The sequence below is a fragment of the Euprymna scolopes genome, chromosome 9 (genome assembly GCF_053919585.1).
Source record: "Euprymna scolopes isolate OS-2025 chromosome 9, ASM5391958v1, whole genome shotgun sequence".
NCBI classification, from domain to species: Eukaryota; Metazoa; Mollusca; class Cephalopoda; order Sepiida; family Sepiolidae; genus Euprymna; species Euprymna scolopes.
Genome location: NC_136490.1, coordinates 34,030,686 through 34,057,030, shown reverse-complemented (window position 1 = coordinate 34,057,030; position 26,345 = coordinate 34,030,686). Strand labels below are relative to the sequence as shown.

The window sequence follows — 26,345 nt, the reverse complement described above, 5'->3', positions numbered from 1 at the left end:
CATGAAAAAATTGGAATAATGTTAATTTTTCAATCTTCATGAAGTCAGTGTAATAATCATTTACAAGGCTTGTTGGACATATTCTAAGAACTTAACAGCCATTTCCTTTCTTGGCTGCCATGTCTACACATTACCACATTATATATATATATTTCTACATAGTAGTAAAAAAAAAAATATTTTTTTTAAGTAAACTGGATGATGAGGGAGAAATAGTAGCAAAAAAGAGAAAAAAGCAAAGCTAAGGGTGAAGAGAAGAAGAGTAGTGAAGAGCAGATAAGGAAAGTATTTCAAAAAAAATTTTTTTTATTAAAAAAGACAATTCTGAGTAAGTTATTTATCCTGTTATCTTTCCCATCTCTGGATTAAAAACATTTCTGAAAGCTTTACAAACCCAAACATGAAATAATATTAGAGGATGATATAATAATAATCGAAATCATTGAAAATATTCATCAAATGAAAACAAGAATGGAAGAAGAAAAACTCACATTTCTGGTGTTTTCGATTTGTTCTTGGCATTAAAGAATTCTGGAAGAGCTCGTCTTTCTATCGCATGAATGCTGTTGTAGTCAAACCAAGCAGCATAGCTAGGGATGATGATCTGATGCGTCTGCTCAGTAACATTGTCCTCAGATTCATCTTTCTTCTCTTTCTTATTCGCCTCCTCTGGAACAGGGGATGCGGCACAGGAGCCTTTGCTGTCTTCTCGCTCATACTTATAAAAAATAAAATAAAAATTATATCCAAAATAAAACAAAAATATAGTCGTTTAGCGAATCCATAAAAAAAAAACAAAAAAAAAAAAACTCAACTCTGCTGCAGTCAAACATTTATTAAAGTTTTGAAACTGATATTTTGGAATTAAGTAGGTACAAATATCCAATTTATGTACAAGCATCCAATTTATGTACAACACAATCGCGTTGACACACTGTTTCTCACCAGATCACCAAAGTTAAGCAATGTTGAGCTTGGCCAGTACCAAATGGGTGACCATCTAGTACATACAGCTAGGCGCTGTATGTACTTTGTGGGAAAGTTCAGTGTGGGACCAGCACCCTCACCCCGAAAAAAGAACTATAAGTCTATATTCAAAACACCCTTCCCTTGACTAGACAAACTAATCTAGAATCAGACGATCAAGCCTTTATGTGCTTTAGCCTTAGCATGTAACATAACATTACCTACTTTTATTTTCTCTACCACTCTCCCTCCACTCAGGACTACACCCTAAAAAATAAAGTCTCTGATAGCATAGCTACAGCACTTTCCTCAACACTAGTGCACAAGTGCATGTATTTGGATTTTCTACTTACAAATTTTATAGCAAGCCCCACTCTCCCCAATGGTTTACTGCCACATGTGCAGCTGCCATCGCGCAAAGGCAGCACACATACCGCAGATTTAACAGACATAAATCCAGTTCAAACAGACAGAAGTATATAGAAGCCAGAACTAACTGTAAGAAAGAAATAGCGACAGCTAAGAGAGAATTTACTGAAACCACCAAAAAATGCATTGAAGCACAGAAATTAGGAACCCGGGACTTCTGGAAAATCTACAACAGTGTAGTAAATAATGGGCAATCAACAATTCCCCCACTATCCAACAATCATGAGGTTGTTTGCTCAGCAACCGAGAAGGCTAACATGCTTGTCAGTCGGTTTGCCTTCAACTCCACACTAGACCCTGCTAACCACCCTTTCCCGAACTTTCCTTTGCAGACAGATGCCACACGAGACAATCTGAAAATCACCCCTTCTCAGGTGCATGCTATCATAAAAAATCTTGACACTTCAAAAGCATGTGGACCTGATCTCATCCCAGCTGTGCTATTAAAAAGTGCTCCGCCGAAGTAGCTCCAATCCTCTCCAAACTTTAGAACAAATGCCTTAATGAATCTTGCTTTCCTGCCTGCTGGAAAACTGCTTCTGTGGTACCAGTTTTCAAGAATTCTGGCGAAAGAACTGACCCAGTAAATTACTGCCCCATTAGCCTCCTCCCACTTTTTGCCAAAATATTTCAGTCCATAATTAACCAAGCTCTAGTCCATAATCTTACAGACGCTAAACTTCTGACTGACCAACAATATGGACTTAGGCAAGCCCGTTCCACAGCAGACATTCTAACTAATCTCTGAGTGTATATACCATTCACTTAACAAAGCAGGGGAGGGTAGAGCAGTAGCTCTAGATATATCTAAGGTTTTTGACAGGGTATGGCATAAAGTCTTCTCAGGAAAATCAGATCATACGGTATCACTGGACGAATACTTAAAATAATTAAATCCTTCTTAGATAAGAGAAAAATCTAGGTTGTCATCGACGGTCATACATCTAAACAATATGATACAAGTGCGGGAGTGCCACAGAGGTCTATCCTTAGACTTCTATTATTCCTAATATTCATAAATGACCTCCCTGACAAAATTGTCTGCGAGATGGGTATATACGCTAATGATACCACGCTCTATAACAGACACAACAGGAAAACAAATGAACACATATCTAAAGAAATGGCAGAAACACTAGAGGATGACCTCCAATCTGTAGTGGAATGGGGACAAAAATGGATGGTCACATTCAATGCTGCCAAGACTAAACTCGTTTTCTTCAATAACTAACTACAAGAAACCTTCTCTACCACCAATAGCAATGGCCAAAGACTCCTTATCTGAAAGCACATCTTTTAAACTCCTTGGCCTAACGTTCACAGGAAGCATGAGTTGGGACAATTACATTGCGAACATTGCCAGGACCACTGCGAAAAAGGTAGGTTCTCTCTACCGTGCTAAAAAGCTACTAACGCCCGAAAGTATCCTGTACCTCTATAAGGCCACCATTCGCCCATGTATGGAGTATTGTTGTCATATTTGGGCTGGTGCATCTGCTACTAGTCTCACTCCTAGTCAAGATTCAAAAGAGAGTCACCAACCTAATAAGTCCTGAACTGCCATCCAAGCTTCAGCCTCTGTCCCATCGACAAAATGTAGCATCCCTCTGCCTGTTCTATAAGTACTTCAATAGTGAATGTAACGACGAACTGCAAGCACTTGTACCCCCTCTACGTAAATACCCTCGACAAACAGTAAAATCCCACTCCTTAGATGTAAGAGAGCCTTCTACTTCAGTAGTTTCTTCCCCAGAACCGCTAGACTTTGGAATTCCCTTCCAGGTTCCTGCTTCCCCAACTGTACTGACATGCAGAAGTTCAAGTGTAATGTGAACTGACATCTTGCTGCCCAACTCCCCACCTAGTACCCCTGTAGCCTGTGTCCCTAACAGTAGCCCCCTACATCAAAGTGGCAATGTGCCTTGTTTGGGGTGAAAATGTAAAAAAAAAAAAAAAAAAAAAAAAAAAAAAAAAAAGCTCCTTGCTACAAAAACATCCACAAAAGTTCCAGTGGTTCGAAGCTATGCATGGATGGTTGGTTGGTTGTTTGTTTTTGTTTTACGGCATATCAACCCTTTTCAGGTTATTTAATGCCACATCCAAAGATTTAAGAAAATTTTTTTAATAGAATATATTTGTTGTTTTCAAGTCGGTTTCTATTTAACCCATAGTTGAGACCCTAACAGGTACTACCATTTCGGGTCAGAGTGGACATGGGAGCAATGGTAATTAAAGAGTGGCTCCACACTCCCCAAAGCCCGCAAGCTGGGGCCTCACCACTGGATATAGTTTAAGGTTATACCCAGGACCAAGCATGGATGGAAGCATCCAATTTATTAGATGCTTGTATAGTATAATGGAATTTCAAATTAAGACTTACAGGTCATTAAAATTAGTAAAAATTTCAAATAATTACAAAAAAATGATAGGATAGAAAATAATTACAAGTAAAAATAAAATTTATCAAATCATAAAATTTTATTATATTCATTAGTCAGGGGAGGTAACTGCAGTCAATAATTGACAAAATGATTGTAATCTGTCATTTCAAAATAGAAAATGATGGACCGCTAATGTTTTTTTTTTTTTTTTTTTTTTTTGGTAAAAAAAAATAGTTCTAGTAGATCTACTTTATCATTTTTTGTAATTTTTATTATATTTGACATGACACATAAGTACATAAGAGTGTTTTCACCTATAAGGCATTTTTTGAAATCCCCTTATACTGTACAAGCACCCTAAATTGAAATGCACATTTTTATTAAGTAATGCTGCTTTCATGTAAATATGCATCAGGTGGAATGTGTAGTGGTGCAGGTGAATGGCAGATTTACTGCAGATGAGAGATGGGCAAGAGAAAATATTTCTGAGAAATTATTTCTTTTTGTTTTTTAGTTTGAAATAAAATAAATGTATTATTAAATGGGGGTTCTTGCAGAGCTCAACCTACTTGAGAAAAGTGACGTTCCTAGATTGTTTGGAACTGAGCCCTTTCAAGTGGATTTTTTTTTTACAAAGGAGTTACCACTTAACAAGGCCTGGGTTAATGAATGTACAATGGTCAAGAGGAACATGTCAGTCATCAATAGTAGTGGAAATTTGATAAATTGGATTACTTAAGGAAATGGCTAATTAAGAATTTGTTCACGTTTGACTTGAAGACAACCATATTGTAGTCAGTTGGAAAGCAGGAAAACAGAACAGAGTTCCACAGGCATGCAGTTCTAAGAAAGAAGCTTTGTTCATGGAATCTACATTTAGGTTTAGGCACAGATAAAGAGTGGGGAAAATTATTGATAGTGGTTTCAGCTAGACAAGTGTTTTTCATGAAAGTCAGGTCAGGGGGAAACCATAGATTGGAGCTGAGATGAGCACTTGCGATGAAAATAACGATAAAGCAGAGACAGGCTTGTGATATCTCTTCTGTGGGAAGAGGTTCCAGGGAAAAGATGCTGTCTAGCTATTATCTCCAATGAATATCAAAGTATTCAGTTGCTGGGTGATTTAATGTTGATGAATGTGATCAAGACCGGATGTTTAGGATTTCTGGTTAAAGGTGCATGTATTCCAGAAAATGCGAAATGGAGGTCAATTAGAGCAGATCCGCTGGGCATGAGGAAATCAGTTAGGATGTTTAAGAGTCTGTTGGATTTGTGTGCCTTTCAAAGAGAAGTGGACTCTTAGGTTCTAAACTAAGGAACCTGTGTTTTTTTTTGGTTGGGCAAAACTCATTTTGCAAGTCTGCTAATCAAGTTAAGAAAATGAGTACCATCGTAATTTCCAAAGAAAAATAAAGCTTGTCAATTGTTTTTGGAGTTAGGGTTTTATTTGGAAGAAAAATTATTTTGTTGCAGTACTGACCCAATCAAACAAGAGCTTTGAACTGACGCAGCGAACTAACAACTACGATCTGTGCAGTGAACGCATACATGCATGTTCATATTATTACGTAGATTTTTTTTTTCTTTTTTACCTAATTTGAAAACAATTTCAAATCGACTTTTAAAATACCTTTAAAAAAAAAAAAAATCAAAGAAAACGTGGCTCAATAAATACATCAACAAAAATAACAAAGCTATATGACAATTATCGAAAATGTGTTCACAGATGCCCCCTCCCCCCAAAAAAAGCACTTGTCAAGAGAGTCACTACATTGCAATAGAATTGATATTATATTAAAGCATATATCAAATTAATTACAGCATATAATCTCCAACTATAACTGGGTAATTGTGAAAACAGGACATTTGGAAGACATTGATATTAAAAATTTCTAATGAAAATGATTTTCAGTTAATTTCGTTCAGATCCACTAATGTAGTTTGTTTGAAGATGCATGTATGACACTCATGATTCAATATTCTAGATGCACATTAACACGGCGTTACTCTTCATGATGCACAGTAAGTCACTACAGAGAAGTTAACTACAAACTATAGCTGCATGAAACATTCAAATAACACATTTGGAAGCAACAAGTCAGGAAAATCCAAGGAAAATTGTCTATTAGATTTAAACTTATCTTGTATTGCTTGGATTTTTCTCATTTTGCATGTTATTCACACAACGATTCAGCCAATGTAACCTTCGGCTTTCTTCAGGTGTATCTTGTCGAACTCGGGAATTTTTCCTCAAAGACCTGTTGCATAACAGATACAGTACTAAGAAAAATTCAGTTTTAAGTGATACTCTTCTGGGAGTTGAACGTTCAATATTCAGTGTGATTAATACGAAGAATACAATTGCGATTAACTTAAGATTTCTACCAGGTTATGACTGAGAGAACGAGGACATGCTACCATTGCAGATTAAATAAAGTGTACCGTTTGAAATTCAGTGCAAATTCCTAAACTCAACAAGATACACATGAAGAAGATTTAAGGTTACATCGTCCGAAACACTTAAAATGAGAACAGTATTCCAAATAATACAAATTATCAAACCTCATCTAAAAAGTTCATAAACAAATTTACCTTATCTGTTTGTTCTTCATCCAGATCGATATAAGTTCCACCTTTGATAGGTTGTAATTCACTGTCTTTTGCACTTCTTGATGTTGTGGCTTTAATAAAACACAAGATGGTTTAAATTAACGAATCAGAAGATTTACAAATAGCATGTTTCTCCCTAAAAACAATATTGAAACAAAATAAAAACAAAATAAAATCTATATAACACAAGGCAAAAACAAATGATCCTTTTACAGTGCCTTGAACCTAACTTGAAGCTAATAAAGATAACACATTTATCAACTAAAACATCATTATACCCAGTATAAAGGGTTCCTGTCAATCAAAACACTCACTTCCTACAGTCAGATATCCATAGTTAAAATAACTCCAGTCATTCAGTAACAGAAAGCTAAATCACCTACAAACTGACATTTAGTATTATTAGCTCCGGCATGGGGTTAGTAGGTAAAATTCTGCAAGTGATGTTTTTTCTTTTTCTCTTTCTTTCACTTTGTTTAACTTTCTCAACTTTGTAATCACAAAAACAAAATGTGTCAGACAAGACGCATGTTTACCTAGCACCGAGGATTTGAATCTTGTGATGAGTGAAAAAAAAAAAAAATTTTTTTTTTTTTTTTACGCACTTTTTTTTTTTACCAAGTCCATCATCCTAAAGGCTAGATAATTCTCTGCAGAAAATTAATTAATGCTTAATGTGACTGGCTATTATCTGTTAAAACAGCCAGCAGACCTCATGCTCTTGAAGTTTTAAAGACAACATGAACTCAAGACAATAGTCAACCATTTCTCTGAATAGGAAATGACTATCAACCAGAAAGGATGAGAGTATCACACACAAATTTAAGTTTTTAAAAAAAGAGAATATCTATTCTGTAAATAAGCTTCTAATTAATAGCAAATACATTATGTACTGATTAAAAATTTTAAATGATGTAAAAATAAATTCAATATTTAAAATTATAGTTTGTATTTGAATTTTACCTGATAGCTAAATAGCTATCCTAGTGTTAGATCATTATTATTCAAGAAGAGAGTGGAGTGAACAACCTTGTTCTTCCCCTGCCTTTCCCTATGAACATTACGACTCTTCTACCATAGAATAGTCCTCTGAAGACATACTATTCATGGACATTAATAAAAGAGAGAGAGAGAGAGACAAACAACAAAACCCGATACTTGGACATGAGTGAGAGCTGCCACCAATGAGTATTAGCTTATTAAAAAAAATAATTTACAAAATTATTATTTTTTAAACAAAAATGTATATAAAAAGAATTTAGATAGTAACATTTCACTAGTTAACACTTATAACCGTAGTAATAATTTGGTTTGCTTTAATACATATCTTTTTTTTTAAACCAATGTATTAAAGAATTGTTTTACAAAGTTTCAGCTTTATTTTTTTGGTTATTTACTTTATGCTATTTTAATATTCTTAGTTTTTGTTACTTTTCTTGCATTAGTATTTCTTCAAATCATAAATATATGACTGAATTAAGAGAATGCAAAATCCTTTTTAAGCAAAAAATTAAGTGTCTTTTTCAAATAAAACATTGTTCAGATAGAAAAAAAAAAACAAAAAAAATTAAAAATAAACACATTTTAAACTTATAAGACTGAAAACCTTTATGCAAATGAAATCTCACCACCTCTGTTGTGATATCACTAACATGAGTGTACATATGAAAATGTTATAACATTGCAGGAATATTCCAAATTAGTGTCAGTTATGTTTTCATAATAGACAATGTGAGGGATATAGACAATATTTCTGTTGACATAAAATACATAAACACATCTTATGATGTACCTTGCCAGGTATAACTACCCCAAACATACTGTTTGAAAGAACACCAATGATACATTGAGAGAGGAGAGGGGAGGTGATAATATAGAATGACTTTTCCAAATGCTACTAATGGAATTGATAATAAAATTCAATCTTTTCTACAAACTAACCATATTTGGTATAAATAAACTTCAATCTATGTATGACTTGTCCATCAAGTTTCAGTTATGAATATCCAACGGTCTTTTTTATTGCTGTTCAATGATGTGCACCTTCACCAAGCATTACCAACAGGTTACTATGTTTTGAGCAGTCTTAAACCGACAAAAAGGTCACATAAATGAATAGGGGGTCTCAACATGATAGGACAAGTTTACAAACTTCAAATGACATATTGGAATGGACGTGGGAACACTTTGGTGATCATCTCATCAGTAGGAGTAATTTTACTCAATGGACTTATAAAAAAAAAAAAAAGAAAAAAAAAAGGAGGCTTATCTAAAAAAATAATGACCATCAAAACATTCTCCAAACTATTCTTGAACTGAGAAGGGCATCACAGGCAAAAATCAAGAGAGTGCCACTAGAAGTGTATCAAGTATTATTTTTTGTTTTTGTTGGAGGTGGGGTGTTGTATAAGAACACATCTTAACAGATAAAATACAAGAGAACCTTGTTCGTTTTACCATCCATTTTACTTACTGGAATGTGTTGAACAGCTTTAATAAAATTAACTTCCATGGTAAACTACCTCTGGCTAGGTCTTTATCCCTCTTTCTCTCAAGTTCATTATTGTTATTTCCTTTCATGTTGAACTTAACCTGCTACCATAGCTGTCCTAAATCTAATAAGCCCAGAATTCTTTCATTTTTTCAACGTGGTTATAGCATTGAAGTCTCCTGTTCGCCACTCATCTTCCTATACTATTCAAGATTTAATCTTCCTTTGAGGCAATCAGAAATAAGTCTCGAAGACTCACATCACACATCCATTATATTGGATAAAGAATTATTATATATATAGATATATATATATATATATATATATATATATATATAAAAATTTATTTTTGCAATGCAAGTTGGACAAAAGTATGAATAAGAAAAAGAATTATAAATTGAAATTCGCCTACTTTGTTTTGCAATGGAAATTTCTTGGATATTAGGTTCTGGAATTGGATCATCCATATCTTTGGTAAGGTCATCGTTTTCATCTTCACGAGATGGCTTCTTTTTGCCTGTAGTAACAGATTGCCGATTACTGCTGCAAAAAAATTTTAAAATAAGTTTTTTTTTTTTCCTTACTTCAGTTTACAGACTCTGTTGAACATTAACATTATTTAGAAAACAAGTATTAACATAGGGAGAGAAGGGGCTTTGTTAACTATTCTCTACCGTCATCTAAGAATTTAATAAAGAAAAGATACCATAAAATTGAATTTAACCTGAAAATCCTATCTAAAAAAATAGCACAGTCTGTAAACTGCACAGGTATCTTATCAGAAATAAAACAGATTTCTTTGTTTTTATGGTGTCAGATACCCTTACTTATATATATATATATATATATATATATATATATATATTTTGTTAGCTTCATTTCAGTCTCCAGATACAATGTGACCTCTCAAAGAGTGTTTGCATGAAAAGTCTGCAGTGAAGCAAATCGTTTGAATCGAATGGTGTTCTTTGTTGGATCAATTTATTAGCCATTTTAATTTTTTAAACTAAGACTGGAAACATTCTTAGAATAAGGAGAGAAAAACTGATGCTATTTTGGGATTTTTTTTTTTGTCACAAATTCTTCCTATATTAAAAAGCAAAAATTAAAAAACAAACGTCTGTACGTGGTAACTGTAAAAAAAAAAAGAAAAAAAAAAAAGATATTCCAAAAATTATGTAAATTGATTTTTAAGCGATTAATGGGAATTTGTAGGCATTACAACATAAATCTCACAATGTTTAATTACCGAGTTATCTCCCTTCGTTATTTTTAAAGATCGTTTCAAAAGCCGTTCTGTTATTCAGAAAATTTAATTTTCTCATCTATATAAATAAAACAGTAGATGTATTTATGTATGTGTGTATAAATATTTAACTGATTAACTCTTAAACTAATAGTCACATAACACTGAAATTAACAGGAATCACACACCAAGGATGATTTATCAGGAGTAAAGATCTTTGCTTGGATAACGCGTACAGAAATATGTTGGCAAGTTGAGATGCAAAATGTTCATTTCAATTTGCTCATAGATTTCTATTACTTTCGTACATATACACATTCATTCATAGCTTGAAATGGTTTAATTTTAAATCTTTTTTTTATCTATATGTAGGTAGCTCAAATGATAGGAAATACAGGTGGAGCGCTAAATGTTTTGGTTTCGATTCCAGCTGATGGCAGCCAAAGTCATTTTTTTTTTTAACTTTTGAAATCAGTATTATATATTAGATTAACAAGGAAATTCTTGTGGAATTTTTAATTCTGATTCAAATGATGTATTTTTCAAACAAGTTTTCGTTATACCTTTACATTAAATATCTTTTTAAAAAGTGTTTTTTTGCTCTATCTAATCGTTTAGATTACAATCATTTTAAAACAATCGTTTTCTTTTCAGAACATTGAAAACAAGATGGAAACAAAACAAATTTGCACAATTTTCTTATTTCAATTCAAGTATGGCCGAAAAGCTACTGAAACAGCTTGCTATATAAACAAAGTGTTTGGCCCAAGAACCACTACTGAATGCAGAGCATGATGGTAGTTTAAGAAATTTTGTGGTGACGACAAGAGTCTTGAAGATGACGATCATAGTAGTCGGCTATCGGATGTTGACAACAATCAATTAAAAGCCTTAGCCAAAGCCAATCCATGCACAACTGTTCGAGAAGTTGCTTCTGAATGAAACATAACATATACGACGAATTCCAACCACTTGAAAGAGATTGGAACGACAAAAAAAACTTGATGAATGGGTGCCTCTCGAATTGAACAACAACCAAAAGAAACATCATTATGAAGTGTAATCTTTCTTTTTACACAACAAGAACAACTTGCTTCTTGACCGGGTTGTGACTTGTGATGAAAAGTGGGTTCTCTACGACAATTGGCAATGCTTAGCTCCACGACACTTCCTGAAGCCAAAGTTGCACCAAAAGGTAATGCTGACGGTTTGGTGGTATGCGACCAGTCTCATTCATTAGTTCTTTTAATGTAGGCAAAACCATTACAGTGGTGAAGTACTGTCAACAAATGGATGAAATGCATCAGAAACTTTAACAACACCCAGCATTAGTCAACAGAAAGGGCTCAATTCTCCTCAACGACAATGCCCGACCGCATGTTGCTAAACCAACAAATTGGGCTACGAAACTGCTTCATTTGCCATACTCCCCAAGACCTCTCACCTATCGAATACCATTTTTTCAAGCATCTCAACAACTTTCTGCATGAGAAATGTTTCAAAAACCTAAGCGATATAAAAAACGCCTTCAGCAACTTCATTGCCACCAGAATGCGAGATATTTTTATGTTACTAGCATAAATACACTTATTTTGCATTGACAAAAAGTGTGCTGATTCAGATAGTGTTTATTTCAATCAATAAGTTTTTGTTTGAACGGAGATATGTTCATCTGAATTTAAAAGTTAAAAACGGCAAAGACTTTATCAATCTGATATATGCATATATATTCAATAGAGAATTGGCTGTCATAATAAAAACGAAACCTGCATGAATTAAAATATATTTAAACATATTTTTCTACTGAACAAGTCCAAGCATCTCCTGCAAGTCTAAAAATAAGACTACTTGATCAATTTACATGATTTTGGAATAAGATATTTTCATTTTGTACATACAGATTTTTCTTTATCTTTGTTTTTAATATAGGTGATTTTTTGGATAAAAACCGTTTTTTTTTTCTTCTAGACAGCAGAGCTGTAGAGTCTAGTCTATCTTACTATTTAATTTATAGTTGAAAAGATGTATGGATTAATTTTTGTGAAAGTGATGCAGTCACTTCTGACAGAATTTGAACTAGGCATGCCGATTCAAAATGTTTACACGTGTAACCATTACACCATGTGATTTCAATATATATATATATATATATATATATATATATATATATATGTGGGGGGGTATGTGTGTATATCCATATGTGTGAAAAGAAACCAATAAAGTGTTTAATCTAAGTTTTGTGAGAGCTAATAAATTATTTTATTTAGAAACGGTACATTAGTTTCTATTATACAGATCAGACAGATCTTTTTTTGGTTAAAAATGGCCCCTTTATGCCCAGTTCAAACTCTGAGCACCATAGAAAACAAAGACATTTTATTAGTTTTAATGGTGAAGAAAAAAAAAAAAAAAAAAGACTCAACCGCAAATTGCTTACCCCTTTTTTCGTTTCTTCTCAATAACTGGAGATGGAGAACGTCTCCTTTTATTCTTTTTGTCTCCTCTTTTATCTCTTCGATCAGATTCCATGCCAGGACTTATCTTATGGGGGAAAAAAAAAAAAAAAGAAATCATAATTAAGAACGCTAAAATGATATGTTAAAACAGCATGGTAATCCCTGTAACAATGAAAATAAAATTAAATTTTCAAACATTTTTAAAGACAATTTTTATTTATCAAAATATTTTGCAGATGGATTTCAAATAATTAACATTAAATAGTGAAGAAGAAATACAAAAGGGTCTAACTTTCTAGAAAAAAGATTACATGCTGGGACAAAGAGTGTGTATATTTTAAATAGCATAGTTGTCGTTTGACAGTGACATAAGGGAAAGAAGCCAAGAAATTAGATTAGCTTTTTTTCTCTATCTTGACTTTCTGCTCATTATGTCACTTGTCTGACACATTCACTAAATTTCTAACTTTATTTTTCTTTCTAAGCAGAAATTTCTTTGTGTAATCTAATTTTGAAGTGAAAAATTCCCTTTCTACATCAACATGTGCCATATACCATCTTACCACAAAGACACCCAAACAAAAGTAACTTATGTAATTATTAGCAGCTCATTAAATATTTTACAAAAATAGAAAATACATTCATAATCCCATTTCAATATGAATAAAAAATTACTTGAAATTTTTTAAATGAAGATTGCTAATTTTTATTATTTCAGGTTGCTACTCTCACAATGTTTCAGCTGAAGTAATCTCCGACCTTGTTGGCCACAAGAACGTAGAAAGAATTTTGAAGTGAACCCATTACTTTATCCACAAGAAAAGAACTCTTAAATAATGTTCATTTTATTCTTGGTACTGCTCATAACAAGGATCGAAACTCCAGAAAACGATCACTTAGATTTGATTCAACAGCTTTGCCTATCATACCACATGTCTATGTGGACGAATATAATATAGATGATTCTAAGAATAAAATAAAAACTACTTAGGACTTCTACACATTCATAGCTGATGGGACAAGAACACTCTACTCTACCCCCCCCCCCCAATGAATTAAATGAAAGGTACAATTCGAAATTCCATATGGATTCCAAAATTCTATAAGATGTACCTGCAAAAGTTTGGCGATTGCATTAGCAAAAACATTATGGGAATAACATTGAACATAATATGAATGATGATCAAAATTAATTGAAAAATTTAATTAGTTTTTTTGTTTCAACTTTCCCTTTTATCACATTATAAGTTTCAGCTTCTTTTAAATGTCTCATATGAAAGCTGTTGATACGGTCCATTCTTTACATCATCAAATGCTTAATATTTTGAAAATTATTTACACCAATTAAATTCTTGATATCTTGGTAAAATTAAATGCAGAATTAAAATGTGAAAATACAGAGTAGAAAGTGGATTAAGAGTTTACATTTGGCAGACTTATAACTAGTGATGAGACAATACCACAATTCCAATATTTTACTGGATTCCAATACAATTATTGATTCTTTTAAAATATTTTAATATGCAGTTGTAGAGTTGTTTTTTTTTTTTTTCAGATTACTATAAAAACCAATGTATTATATGCATATTTTCACAAACGTAAAACATACACTTTTGTAGTGATCTATTGATTTCAATTTTACTGGTAGTGTAAAAAAAATCAATAAATATGTATCATTTGATCATTAATATGAGCCATGAAAAATTAAGTTTTAAAATAAGAGAAAACCTAAAAGTAAGCAATTAAAGGAGTCGTTTTTGGCATCGGAAAGTAGACGCTAATTTTTCAGATTCAGATATCCCCCCCAAAAAAAAAAGTTCAGATTTTTTTTGACTCCTGATTCCAATTCATTGTCCCAACACTACTTATAACTATCGCTTTCTCCTGCCTGACCTATTTTGTTCTTAAGTCCTCATATTCTATGAACAATGTTTTTGACAAAAGGAAAAGAATAGCTATCTTCCTTAGTGGATAGTATAGAGTTCTTCAATCCTGTCAATATTCATCATTCAACTATCAATCTATCCATTTCAGTAACTCTTATCCTCGAGCATTTTTTCAGCTTTGGTAAGTGCTGACTTATTAGTTAATAAAGAAAGAAAAATGTTAGGCTTACATCTTCAACTGTTAATTTTACTATATTACGTCGTCTTGATTTCCTTGTATTACTGCCTTCCATCTGAAAAATAAAAACAAAGTAGAGTTTGTTAAAAAGTACCTCAGAAATAAGTATTTACATTCGGTTTGATAAAAATTTTTTTTTTTTTAATTTTAGCATGAAAAAATATTTTGATCTCAAATACAGGATAAACCTTCCCTCTTTAATACCAGTCATGAACTTATTAATATTCAATCGTTTCTAAGATCAAACGTATTTGGTAGAAACAAAGTTCAGTCTATGCCTGACTTATACATAAAGTTTGACAATAAAAAGAGTCAACTAAATCCGACGGTACGAGTTAAGAAAAAACAGATCTAAAACTCAACGTTTCAGTCAACTGCTGTGTGAGCTTTTCCAGAGAACTAAGGTAAAAGTTGCAAAACGTGACAATATATGTACTTTGGCATATATAAGAGTGGAAAATATTAAAAAATTGACATAATAACTATGATTGTTTCTGTGCTACGAAACAGGTGCTGTCAAGAATTGGACATTTTAACATGCTGAAATAAATAAATGGCAAGATGAACAACATCTTAGAATTTAGAATATAGACTTTTTGATTTATTTGCATATGCTCTGTAGTTATATTTAACATATATCGAGCTTCATAAATAAAAGGATTTTTGGCATAAATAATGGTGAAATATAATTGAATAAGAATATTTTTCTCATATATATATATATATATATATATATATATATATATATATAGAGAGAGAGAGAGAGAGAGATAATCAGAGTATAATCAATTTATGATTATGTAGAGAAGGAAGATCAAAAAATATGTAAATATATATAATAAAATATTTTTTAAATAAAGAAAAAAAAAAATACAAAATATATTTTTAAAACACTAAGAGACCTTGTGTGCATGTAAGAGTGTGTGCAGAACAGTCTCCACCAAACTATTCTGTCAATTTTTGGTCAACAGACTTAAAATTTGATATATGGAACTTGTGGAATAAATTCAATTTGGCTTTTAACCGATAAAAATAGGGGTTAAGGGGTCAAAATTGAAAAATTGGAACTTGGTAGGCATTAGTCATCTTAAAGTGACTCTCTATGCATGCAAAAATATATACGTTAAAGTCGGTTCATTTTTAAAGTTCTGATATCCATCTGTTGTTAGTTTAGATGGTAACAAAACACTGAAGTGCTATATGTTTTAGTTTCAATTCTAGCTGATGGCACCCAAGTCATTTTTTAAAAAACTTTTTAAATCACCACTATATATTAGATGCAATATAATAATCGATAGAGAATTGACTCTATAATAATAAATATGAAATCTGCATGAATTAAAATATCACATTTAAGCATATTTTATGACCGGGCAATGTTAGGCGGCCTGCTATATATAGATAGATAGATAGATAGATATGCAAAATATACATAGATAAAAGGAAAGGACCAATATTCAGTAATAATACTGTAAATTTTTATCTGTCAAACTATTTCAAAGATAATGTCTCTCAAATCAATCTGCAGATTATTACTGAACTGAAGAGGGCCAACATACAATAAAAAAGTCATAATTTTAGAATTCTTGTTTTGTCTTTTTAAATGAGAAAGAAAGTTAAATAGTTAGTTTAGTTGGTTGTTTTATTTTATCAATATATCAACCCTTTGGGGGGGGGTATTTAATGCCGAATTCAGTAATTTGGGAAAAAGTTTTTATGCTTCAAGTTCTTTATATTTTCAAATATTCATTTACGGTGTTTGGTTTGGTTGTTTTGTAGAAAGAAACGTTTTTTATTTTTAACTTTGCAGAACATGATTGTTTTGCAAAAGAAAAGGAAAAAACAGTAACATCAATGCTGGGTGTATTTTTGGTTAGGAGGCCAGTATCTTCAGACAGCCTAATCTAATAGCACCAGATGCCTTAAAAGATATTACCAGTTCGGTAACTAAAGATCAATTCCACATTTTCCATAGCCCTCAAATAGGGCCTCACCACTGAATGTCTTTTAAAGTCATACCCAGGACTTAATAGCAAGATGGGTTTCTTACCTCGTCTTCATTTAAATAATCTTCCTCATTCATCCATTCATTAAATTCTTCAAGATCGAGCAACCAACGAGCATTTACCTGAAAGGCAATAAAAATAAAAGAAAAGTTTTTGTTTTTTTTCCAAACAATATTAGCTAAATTAAATTTCACGCTAATAAAAGATACAAGAAATATATATTCCTTTTAGTATTTTATACTTCATAAAAAGAAACTAAACTTTGAAATCTTCTTCACAATAAATTGCTATAAGAAATAATCACCCAGAGTTTTACTTGTAGAATTCCAGAATATACTAGTCATTTTGAAAGAATTATTCAGATGACAACGAATAAAATGCAACTAGCAAAAAATGTAATCCGATTGTTGAAATCAGAAAATAAATCATTTGTGAAGTCAGTTTAAAAAAAAATAAAATTAGTTGCTTTCTGCTTATAATTTTTATCAAGTAACATTTTAACTAGTATCATTACTTGTGTTAATATTTCCTTTTGTCTATAATATACTATAACAATGTTAAATTTTATAGTTAGTTTTATTACTTTAGATTTAATAAACAGAGCGAGAAAGAGTGATGCAAGCAAGAGTAATAGACATAACATCAAACAACATACAGAAAGAAAGGAAGAGTGATAGACAGAAACTTAGAAAAGAGTCATTTGCAAATTACAGCTAATTGGAACAATTTAAAATGGAACTTATTTTAAACGTCATTCAACCTTAAAACTGAGGAATACTTTAGTACATATACCCTCCCATTATTTTTCCTGTTGGACGATAAGTCTCCTTGATGCTTCGGTTGCTTGGAAACTTGGGTAGACAGTACCAGTCAAGAATCCATTCCTGAACATCAACCTGACAGATGCAGGGCTAGAAACTAGCCTAGTACTTGCTGTACCGAGGTACACCACCTGGTCTACCCTCCCAGGCTTTGCCACCTAGTGTTTAGGTGGCGCAAGTTTATAATTTGTTGCCTGATGCGCCCCTACTAAGAATGCTGATGGGGATACCTTTTTCTTTTTTGCTAGACCAGAGTGCCATTCCTTTAAGGGCACTGGCTGGACATCCCCACTTTCTGACCTTATGTCACATCATGCTGAAGTGAACAGCATATCAATATCTACTTTAACATATATATATATATATATTATACAATTAAAATATATAGAAAAAAGCCTCAGAGAAACAGACATTAATTAACTCGGCTTCTTTTGATATTAATGATATTGCTTGGAAAATCTTGAAGATTAAGGAATGAAAGTTTTAGTTAATCGAACTGAACTGGTGATTGTTTTGATGAATGAAACATGTCCGACTGTTATTAATAACAATTAACAGACAATTATGATGCAAAAATCTCGTTCTTTTAAATAGCAAAGAGAGAGAAAGAGTTAATTTATACTGCTGAATGTATTATTTCAATAATATATTCTGTCAAAATCACTCGATGGTCAATCACATCTCATAATTTGTGTTTCTTTGTTCCCACACATTTCAAACTTGATTTAATGAATTTTCTGACAAGGTCATGCACTATATTATTTTATTATTGGAATCATTTGAGATGAGTTATTTGTATATTTATTTATTTGCGAACTGTCATCGTCATCTTCATAGTTGTTTCATGACATTTCAGCCAACTATTCCTCTGGCCTTCATCAGGTTGTTAACCGCGACGAGATAGGGAATGTTAAGTCTTAACTGTATCCTCAATAATTACTGCCTTCCATAGTTGTTGTTTTCTCACGTTTTGGCCAACTAATCATCTGACCGGCTTTGGATAGGATTGTAACCACTATCTTCAAACAATGCTCATCTGGAACCGTAGAGATAACCACTATGAAAAACTAATTACTGAGGATACAGTTAGAGACTCGGCACTCCTATCCCATCGTGGTTAACTACCTGATGAAGACCGGAGAAATAGTTGGCTGAAATGTGGTGAAACAACTATGAAGATGAGGATAACAGTCTGCAAAATAAATAAAAGTCATGCACTATTTTACATTGTGATTGTAATTAAGCATCTATTCTTTTTTTTTTTAACACAATTTAAAGAACTTTTAATGGAAGTTATCTAACTTATTACAAGTGTAATTTATACTGTTAAAAAATTTATTGAAATAAATTTTTTATTTTAACATTTGGTCAATTCTTGTTTAACCAATAAGTAATTTAAAAAATGATGGAAATTATGATTTGGTCAGAGAAAATTTTTATTTTAACATTTGGTCAATTCTTGTTTAACCAATAAGTAATTTAAAAAATGATGGAAATTATGATTTGGTCAGAGAAATTTATACAGAGAGATTAGCACTCAAAGAGAAGAAAAGAGAAGGGGGAGGGTTATAAATAAACCAAAAATGGACAAAAGACATCTACTTACTTCCCACGGTCCACTCGGACAATAAGGAGCTTCTGGATCTTGTTCAATATGTATCTCAGTCACCCAAGTATCATAACTGTATGAAAAAAAAATATTTATATTCAATTTCAGCATTATCATATTCGGTTTAATGTCTATTTAACATACTGGCATGTGTTGGACAGCTTTTAGAAATTGACTTCTTAACTAACCTATCTCTTGTAAGGTCTTGATTCCAACTAACATTTTCTTTAGAAGTCATGTTTTTAATATAGACAAGATATTCTTTTTATAGGCTAAATGGTGATGGGACAAGTGGTTTTATCAAGACATCTCTAGATGATAGTCTTTCAAAGTAAAAGAGCGATTCACTTAACTTAAAATTAACTGTTACAAATTTCTTGTTAATTAAAAACAAATATTAATGTTAGGTGTGCATATATATTTTCAAAATGAAACTTTTTTAATTGTAATAAAATAGTTACAATATGGTGCTTCATAATAGTGGGATTTGAAACAAATGCATTTCAGGTAAAAACACCATCACATACTTAGGTCTCATGTTAAAATTAGTATAAATTACAAAATATTATCCAGTAGAAAAATAATCTTTTATATCTTCTATTATATAAAAGGCAAAATAGGCGTGCGCGTTTGTGTATGTCCATGAAAGACTTTTTTGCGTTGGGGTTCTCACGTCGGTTAGAATCCGAGAGAAGTTTCCTTATACTTCCGAGATCGTAATATCTCAGATTTGCAAACGGACATTGTCTATCTTTTTTTTTTTTTTTATCAAGTTTTAAAAAATTCCCTCTTTTCAGGTGTTTGTCTTTTACATATTCCCTTCATAATGACCCCGTTAATTAAGTCCCTGATAGTAGCCCCCTGCTTCAAAGTGGCACTGTGCCTTGTTTAGGGTGAAAATTGAATAAAAAAAAAAACAAAAAACAAAAAAAAAAACATAAATAAAGCGAAACTAATCGAATGCAAATGTCTGGCCTTTGAGCCAGGTAGTATCTGTTCTGTAATTGGTCCTTGGTCAATGTAAGGGAAACCTTTCATACTGAGACAATTACTACTTAAGACAGAAAGCGGGTTTTAAAGCAACATTCATTTCTGCACATGCATGGTGACTCCTTTGATTCTTAACATAATTACCAACTCATTGAATTCACTATCCTCTTTGGCCTAATGGCGAAGAAGACTAATTACTCTACGTTTTAGAGTTCAATCCGACCTCTCACTATCCTTTTTTTTTTCACGTTCTTTTCCTCCTTCATGGTTTGGATTCGAGCCTGCCTGCCTACTACCACTTTTTTTTTCTTCCTCAACACACACCTCCAAACACCTTGACAATGCCGAACACCCAGGCTAGTCTATATATATAAAAGGCAAAACGGCCACGCATGTTTTTGTATGTCCTAGAAAGGCCTTTTTCAGAGGGGGTCTTGAGAAGTTTACTATTTTGGAGAACTTTTTATATACTCCCTAGATAATAATATGTACAATTTGCAAACGGGCGTCATTTCTACATTTATTTTGATTGACTTTTAAAAAATTCCCCCTATCGCGTCTTTTTCATGTAAATAAAGTGAAATTAATCAAAGTGAATGTCATTCGCCGGCCTTCTCGGGACCTCCAGAAAACTAATTAGCTTTGATCTATGTTGGAAAACCTTTCATAACAAATAATTGCTATTCATTTGGAGAGCTCCCCTTTTTTTTTTGGGGGGGGGGGGCTGGTTTTCCCAACATCGCGGGGAAACAAATAAAGCGGGAAGCTTAACTGGCCTCCAACAAGACATTCATTTCTGCTCCTGCGTGAACTCATCACGTCAAGTCAACTTTTTGATTGACATCGATAAATTTGAACGCTTTTCACTTCCTGTCACATCTTAGCGCAGTGGTAAGATCTCAGCTTTTCTTTCACTTTCTTTTCCGCCTTCATCACAGGTTTGAGCCTGCCTGCCAAACCTTTTTACTTTTACACCTCCAAACACTCGGGCAACACCGGGCACCCCAACTAGTCTATATATATAAAAAAGCGAAAATGTGTGTATGTATGTGTGTTTGTATGTCTCGCAAAAACTTTCGACACGGGTCACGGATTTTCACGAGATTGGTATCATTTTAAAGCTCGATCCTTCGCCCGACAAATATTGAAAAATTGGCCAAAAACATTAATTCCTTCAACCTAAAATCATCAGTTTTCTACAGGGAGGGGTCAGCAAAAACCGTCCTCTCATGACAAGTTCACTTATACGCATGCGCAAATGACGTTGGAACATGATCTAGTTTAAATATTAAAAAACCCCTAATTTTGTCAACGTCGTCTTAGCTCAGTTCAGTAGAGTACGGCCTCATTATCTAAAGGTTTTGGGTTCGAATCGTGGTGTGAGGTCTTTTTTTTTTTTTTTTTTTTTTTAATTTTTAAAGGTTTAATAGTGAAACGGTTATTTAAGACATTTTTCACGTTGTATGTTTTTTTTGGTTTTTATTTTTCAGCTTTTTATAAAGAAGTTTCAACATTCGTTTTTCTGTTTTCTTTTTCCATCACATTCGCGTTTTCTTTTTTTGTTTTTCCGATTTTTACATTTAACATCGTTCGTTTGCCTTACGTAAGTTTTTTTGATGGTTTTTTTTTTTTTCGATTCTTTCAAGTTTTAACATTTATATAAAATATTTAATAATTTAATATTTAAAAATATTTACTTCACTTATTCTTATGTTTTGATTACCCATGCTGGGTACCCATGTTTATATATATATATATATATATATATATATATATATATATATATATATATATAGCTTTCGGTTTCACGTCTAGCTGATGCCCCCCCCCACCTCCACCCCACATCCTTTGCTGCTTGTGCACTTTTACCCCCCCCCCCCCCCCGTTTTATTTTTAAATCGCTTTTTCAAGTTAAATTCAAGCTTCACAATATCTTTTTTTTTTAATTAAATTGTTAGGTGGAAGCACAGATAGTTGCAAAACACCCTCCCCATGTCCAGAATGGCTTTCAAAATAATAACATTATTTCAGCATGGTGGCAAAAGTGCACAAGTACCCCCTTCTTTTTTTAATTAAAAGCAGATTCTATGATTGGGCAACCTTATGCATTTACTCAGCCAAATGTTCTACATCTTAAAAACCAAATATTATGAGAAGATAAATGGATATGTCAGTGACAAAATAAAACAAAGACCAATACATCCAAGGAAACTGATGCCTAGCTCAGAACCAAACAAATATTTTACTAAATTTATTCTTTCTGTGGATTGTTATCATCATCTTTATAGTTGTTTCACCACATCTTGACCAACTCATCCTTTGGTCTTCTTCAGGTGCCTGTTGCACAGTGGATATAGAGGCATTTAGTCTATCGTACCAGGTGAGCATTGTCTGAAGATAACGGTTTCAATCCTACCCAAGCAGACCCAAGAGCATTAGTTGGCCAAATTGTGGCGAGACAACAATTCTGGAATTCAATAGTTACTAGAGATAAGTTACAAGACTCAGCATCCTTATCCTGTTGTGGTTAATCACCTGAAGAACGGCAGAGGATGAGTTAGCCGAAATGTGGTGAAACAACAATTGTGAAGATGAGGATAACAATTCACAAAAAAGGATGGATGCACAAATTATGACGCCTCATCTCAAAGGATTAAAAAAAAAATAAATAAAAATAAAAAACAAACATTTTATTGCTTGGAATGTATTGTTACATCAACCTGGATTACTGAGGAAAAAAAGTCTCAAAATCTTTCAGAACTCTATTACAAGAAGTTTGAAATAATGTTGCATGCAAAGCGCAACTGAATGTTGGGTAGACTGTCTATATTGTTCTCTCTTGAAAAATACATTGAACAGCCCATCTAACATTTTCCTGTTCGCAACAGTTTCTATTATGTTTCTGATATTTTGAGGTAATGAGGAGCGATAATTTGTATTATTTAAATCATTCGCACTACAGTTTTCTTTCTGTGTTATTCTCACAACATAACCTCATACCTTCTTCAAGTGTATCGTGAACTTGGGAATCTTTCAACCCCCAAAAGAGTTGAGTCCACAAGGACCTATGGCATAAGGGATAAAGTATTAAGTAAAATTCAGTTCTAAGTGGCACTCTTGCAGAGGTTGAAGATTCAATCCTCACTGTGAGCAATACCAAGACTCGTGAATTATTTACGATTTTTACCCAATCATGGCATGGCAGCCAAGAATATGCTCCCCCCTCCCCCGTTCCATTTGAAATTCTGTGTATATACTCAAGTTCGAAAAAAAAATTCCCAAGTTTGACAAAATATACCTCAACAAAGTCAGAAGTTACATCAGCAGATACGCTGTAAGAATAGCACTAAAGATGAGAACAGCAGTCCAAATAACTTTTTTTTTTTTTAGGGAGAGAGGGGAGGCACATCCTGTGGTTTAAATAGAAAATTACCTCCCTTGATTATTTAGATGTTTACTCTTTGTTCAGCTATGAATAAAATCTGGCACTTCTTCCATATTAGAACGGAAATCAAAAGTAAAAAAAATATTAAGTCAAATTTTTTAGGAAAAAGGGCTAAAAAGGCCAAATGGAAGTTCTTCATTAATACTATACAAGGTAAAATGGCTATATTGAAGATGTTAGCTTCCAAACATTTGTCTTTTTTGATTAGTTTTGTATTATTTTCTTAAGACGTTTCCTATAATGTTGAAATCATAGGCATTTTATATTTTTGGAGGAAATTACATTTTTTTTTTTTTAAGATAAATACACTTATGTTAAGGAATATTGATAATAAATTCTAATGTTTTCTTATTTTTTAAAGCACACCAAAGAACTTTAAAGAATGTTTGGAAATGTTATATTTAAATAATTTTTGATAAATTTGTAGATGAGTACCCTCAGTTAAATCCTACTCCCCGCAAAATAAGTGTTTTTTTTTTTAATAATTTTTTTTTAAAAAGGTAATTACATGTTGGAAAAACATTTCAGAACTTGAAGTGGGAATAGTTTTGTGTATAAATTTAATGTAAAGTCAGGCCAAATACAATTTTTCACGGTCAAACTGCTTCAAAAACGGCCAAGTTCGCAAAATTTAGCTTTAAAATGGTCAACCTGGCAACTGAAATAACTCAGTTTAGAAATCTATTTTCATTAATAATTAATTTTCTACTTTATTATTTTTTTTGAAATTTTTGGATATTTTACTAATTTCAACATGACAATTAAGTAGATACCATTGATTTTATTTAAAATTCAATATTTCAATTATCAATTTTCATTCTAATTCTGAAAAAGCACCTGAAATCCATATACAGTAGAACCCCAGGATACGGCATTAAAAATTAGTAACAAAATACAGTACAGTATATACACCAATAACATTATAAATAACACCGTAAGGTGGGGTAAATATCGTAACCAGGGACCGGAAAAAATATTGTATTCCACATCATAATATGAAAACTTATCCTACGGCCACTGTATCCCGGGTGGCTACTGTATTAGGAAGCTACATTCCTAAAATGTTTTCACCTGCCAAATTAAAGTGCAATAAAATGACATACCTGTCAGGATAAAACCACCAATGAACCATACAGTGACGATCTCTTTTCATAACAGGCCGGAACCATTCATCTAAAAAGAAAAAAATAGGAATATGATTTATGTGAAATTGTTATTACTCATAATTTTTATTTAACTATTATATAAAACAAAATATAATCTTTTATGTTCGTAACCTGTTTATTTTTTATTTCACAAACAAGAAATTGAAAGAAAAAGTGTAAAAAAGTTTAAAAAAAAAACTCGAAAGTGTCAAAAAAAAAAAAAAAATTAAAACAGTAAAATAAAGTAAAAAGTAAAAAACATAGAAAGCATAAAAACAAAAAAAAAAGCGTAAAACGTAATAGAAAGCGTTTAAAAATAGAAAGAAGCGTCAACAAATAGAAAGTGTCAACAGATAGAAACCGTCAACAAATGGAAAACATTAGAAAAATAGAAAACAAGTGCAAAAAAATAGAAAGTGTAAAAAAAAAAAAAATAGAAAGTGTAAAAAAAAAAAAAATAGAAAGTGTAAAAAAAAAATAGAAAGTGTAAAAAAAAAAATAGAAAGTGTAAAAAAAAAAAATAGAAAGTGTAAAAAAAAAAATAGAAAGTGTAAAAAAAAAAATAGAAAGTGTAAAAAAAAATAGAAAGTGTAAAAAAAAAATAGAAAGTGTAAAAAAAAAATAGAAAGTGTAAAAAAAAAATAGAAAGTGTAAAAAAAAAATAGAAAGTGTAAAAAAAAAATAGAAAGTGTAAAAAAAAAAATAGAAAGTGTAAAAAAAAAATAGAAAGTGTAAAAAAAAAATAGAAAGTGTAAAAAAAAATAGAAAGTGTAAAAAAAATAGAAAGTGTAAAAAAAAAATAGAAAGTGTAAAAAAAAAATAGAAAGTGTAAAAAAAAAATAGAAAGTGTAAAAAAAAATAGAAAGTGTAAAAAAAAATAGAAAGTGTAAAAAAAATAGAAAGTGTAAAAAAAAATAGAAAGTGTAAAAAAAAAATAGAAAGTGTAAAAAAAAAAATAGAAAGTGTAAAAAAAACAAAGAAAAAAGTGTAAGAAAACAAAGAAAAAGAAAGTGTAAAAAAAAAATAGAAAGTGTAAAAAAAAAATAAAATAAAAAGTGTAAACCTAAGGTTTATGTAATCATTAAGCTGTTTTATGAATACAATAAATAAATAATTTAAACTAAATGAATATGTAATTCAACTTATGAAGAATAGTCCTTTAATAAAATACTTTAAATAGAAAAGAAAATCCAATCTTACCATCCAGTCCTGGGTGAGCAGATAAAGGGTGCACTATATGAGTGGCATTGTCAATATTGTCACATAAAGAACCCTGATGACGTTTGATAATATCCTTTAATTTTGGGATAAGACATTTATCAACCTCGGGTCGGATGTAAATGTGGGGCAGAGTTAGGCACTTATTCTGTACAAGAGACTTCTCGATCTGCATAAACATTTCTACATTTCTGTCGACACGTGATGGCGACTGAAAGTCGAAGCGCCTCCTGAAATTATTAGAATTCACACTTGTATTTTTAAATCACAAGAATTAAAAGCATTTCCGCATGTATAAGCATTTTAATTGCAACCCTTAGATAAAAACCACATACACTACAGGTAAATACAGTTAAACATTTTTGTATGCATTGCATGAATATTTTGAAACAATTATTAGAAAAATCT

At 32.0% G+C, this 26,345-nt stretch overlaps 1 protein-coding gene across 10 annotated transcripts in view; it reads right to left on the bottom strand.

Annotated features, from left to right (window-relative positions):
* LOC145284488 (SWI/SNF complex subunit SMARCC1-like) overlaps positions 1–26,345 on the bottom strand; it is an 87,200-nt gene that overhangs the window by 38,564 nt on the left and 22,291 nt on the right. For 4 of the 10 annotated variants that reach the window (XM_080133356.1, XM_080133359.1, XM_080133362.1 and 1 more), the window contains exons 4-12: positions 25,920–26,167; positions 24,678–24,747; positions 19,137–19,212; positions 16,754–16,831; positions 14,696–14,758; positions 12,561–12,664; positions 9,290–9,420; positions 6,369–6,457; positions 492–718 (exon numbers count right to left, since the gene is read on the bottom strand). In XM_080133356.1, the coding sequence (XP_079989482.1) occupies positions 492–718; positions 6,369–6,457; positions 9,290–9,420; positions 12,561–12,664; positions 14,696–14,758; positions 16,754–16,831; positions 19,137–19,212; positions 24,678–24,747; positions 25,920–26,167 (1,086 nt within the window). Of the gene's footprint in view, positions 1–491; positions 719–6,368; positions 6,458–9,289; positions 9,421–12,560; positions 12,665–14,695; positions 14,759–16,753; positions 16,832–19,136; positions 19,213–24,677; positions 24,748–25,919; positions 26,189–26,345 lie in introns of all 10 variants that reach the window. The other 6 variants (XM_080133354.1, XM_080133358.1, XM_080133361.1 and 3 more) reach the window with 3 other exon arrangements.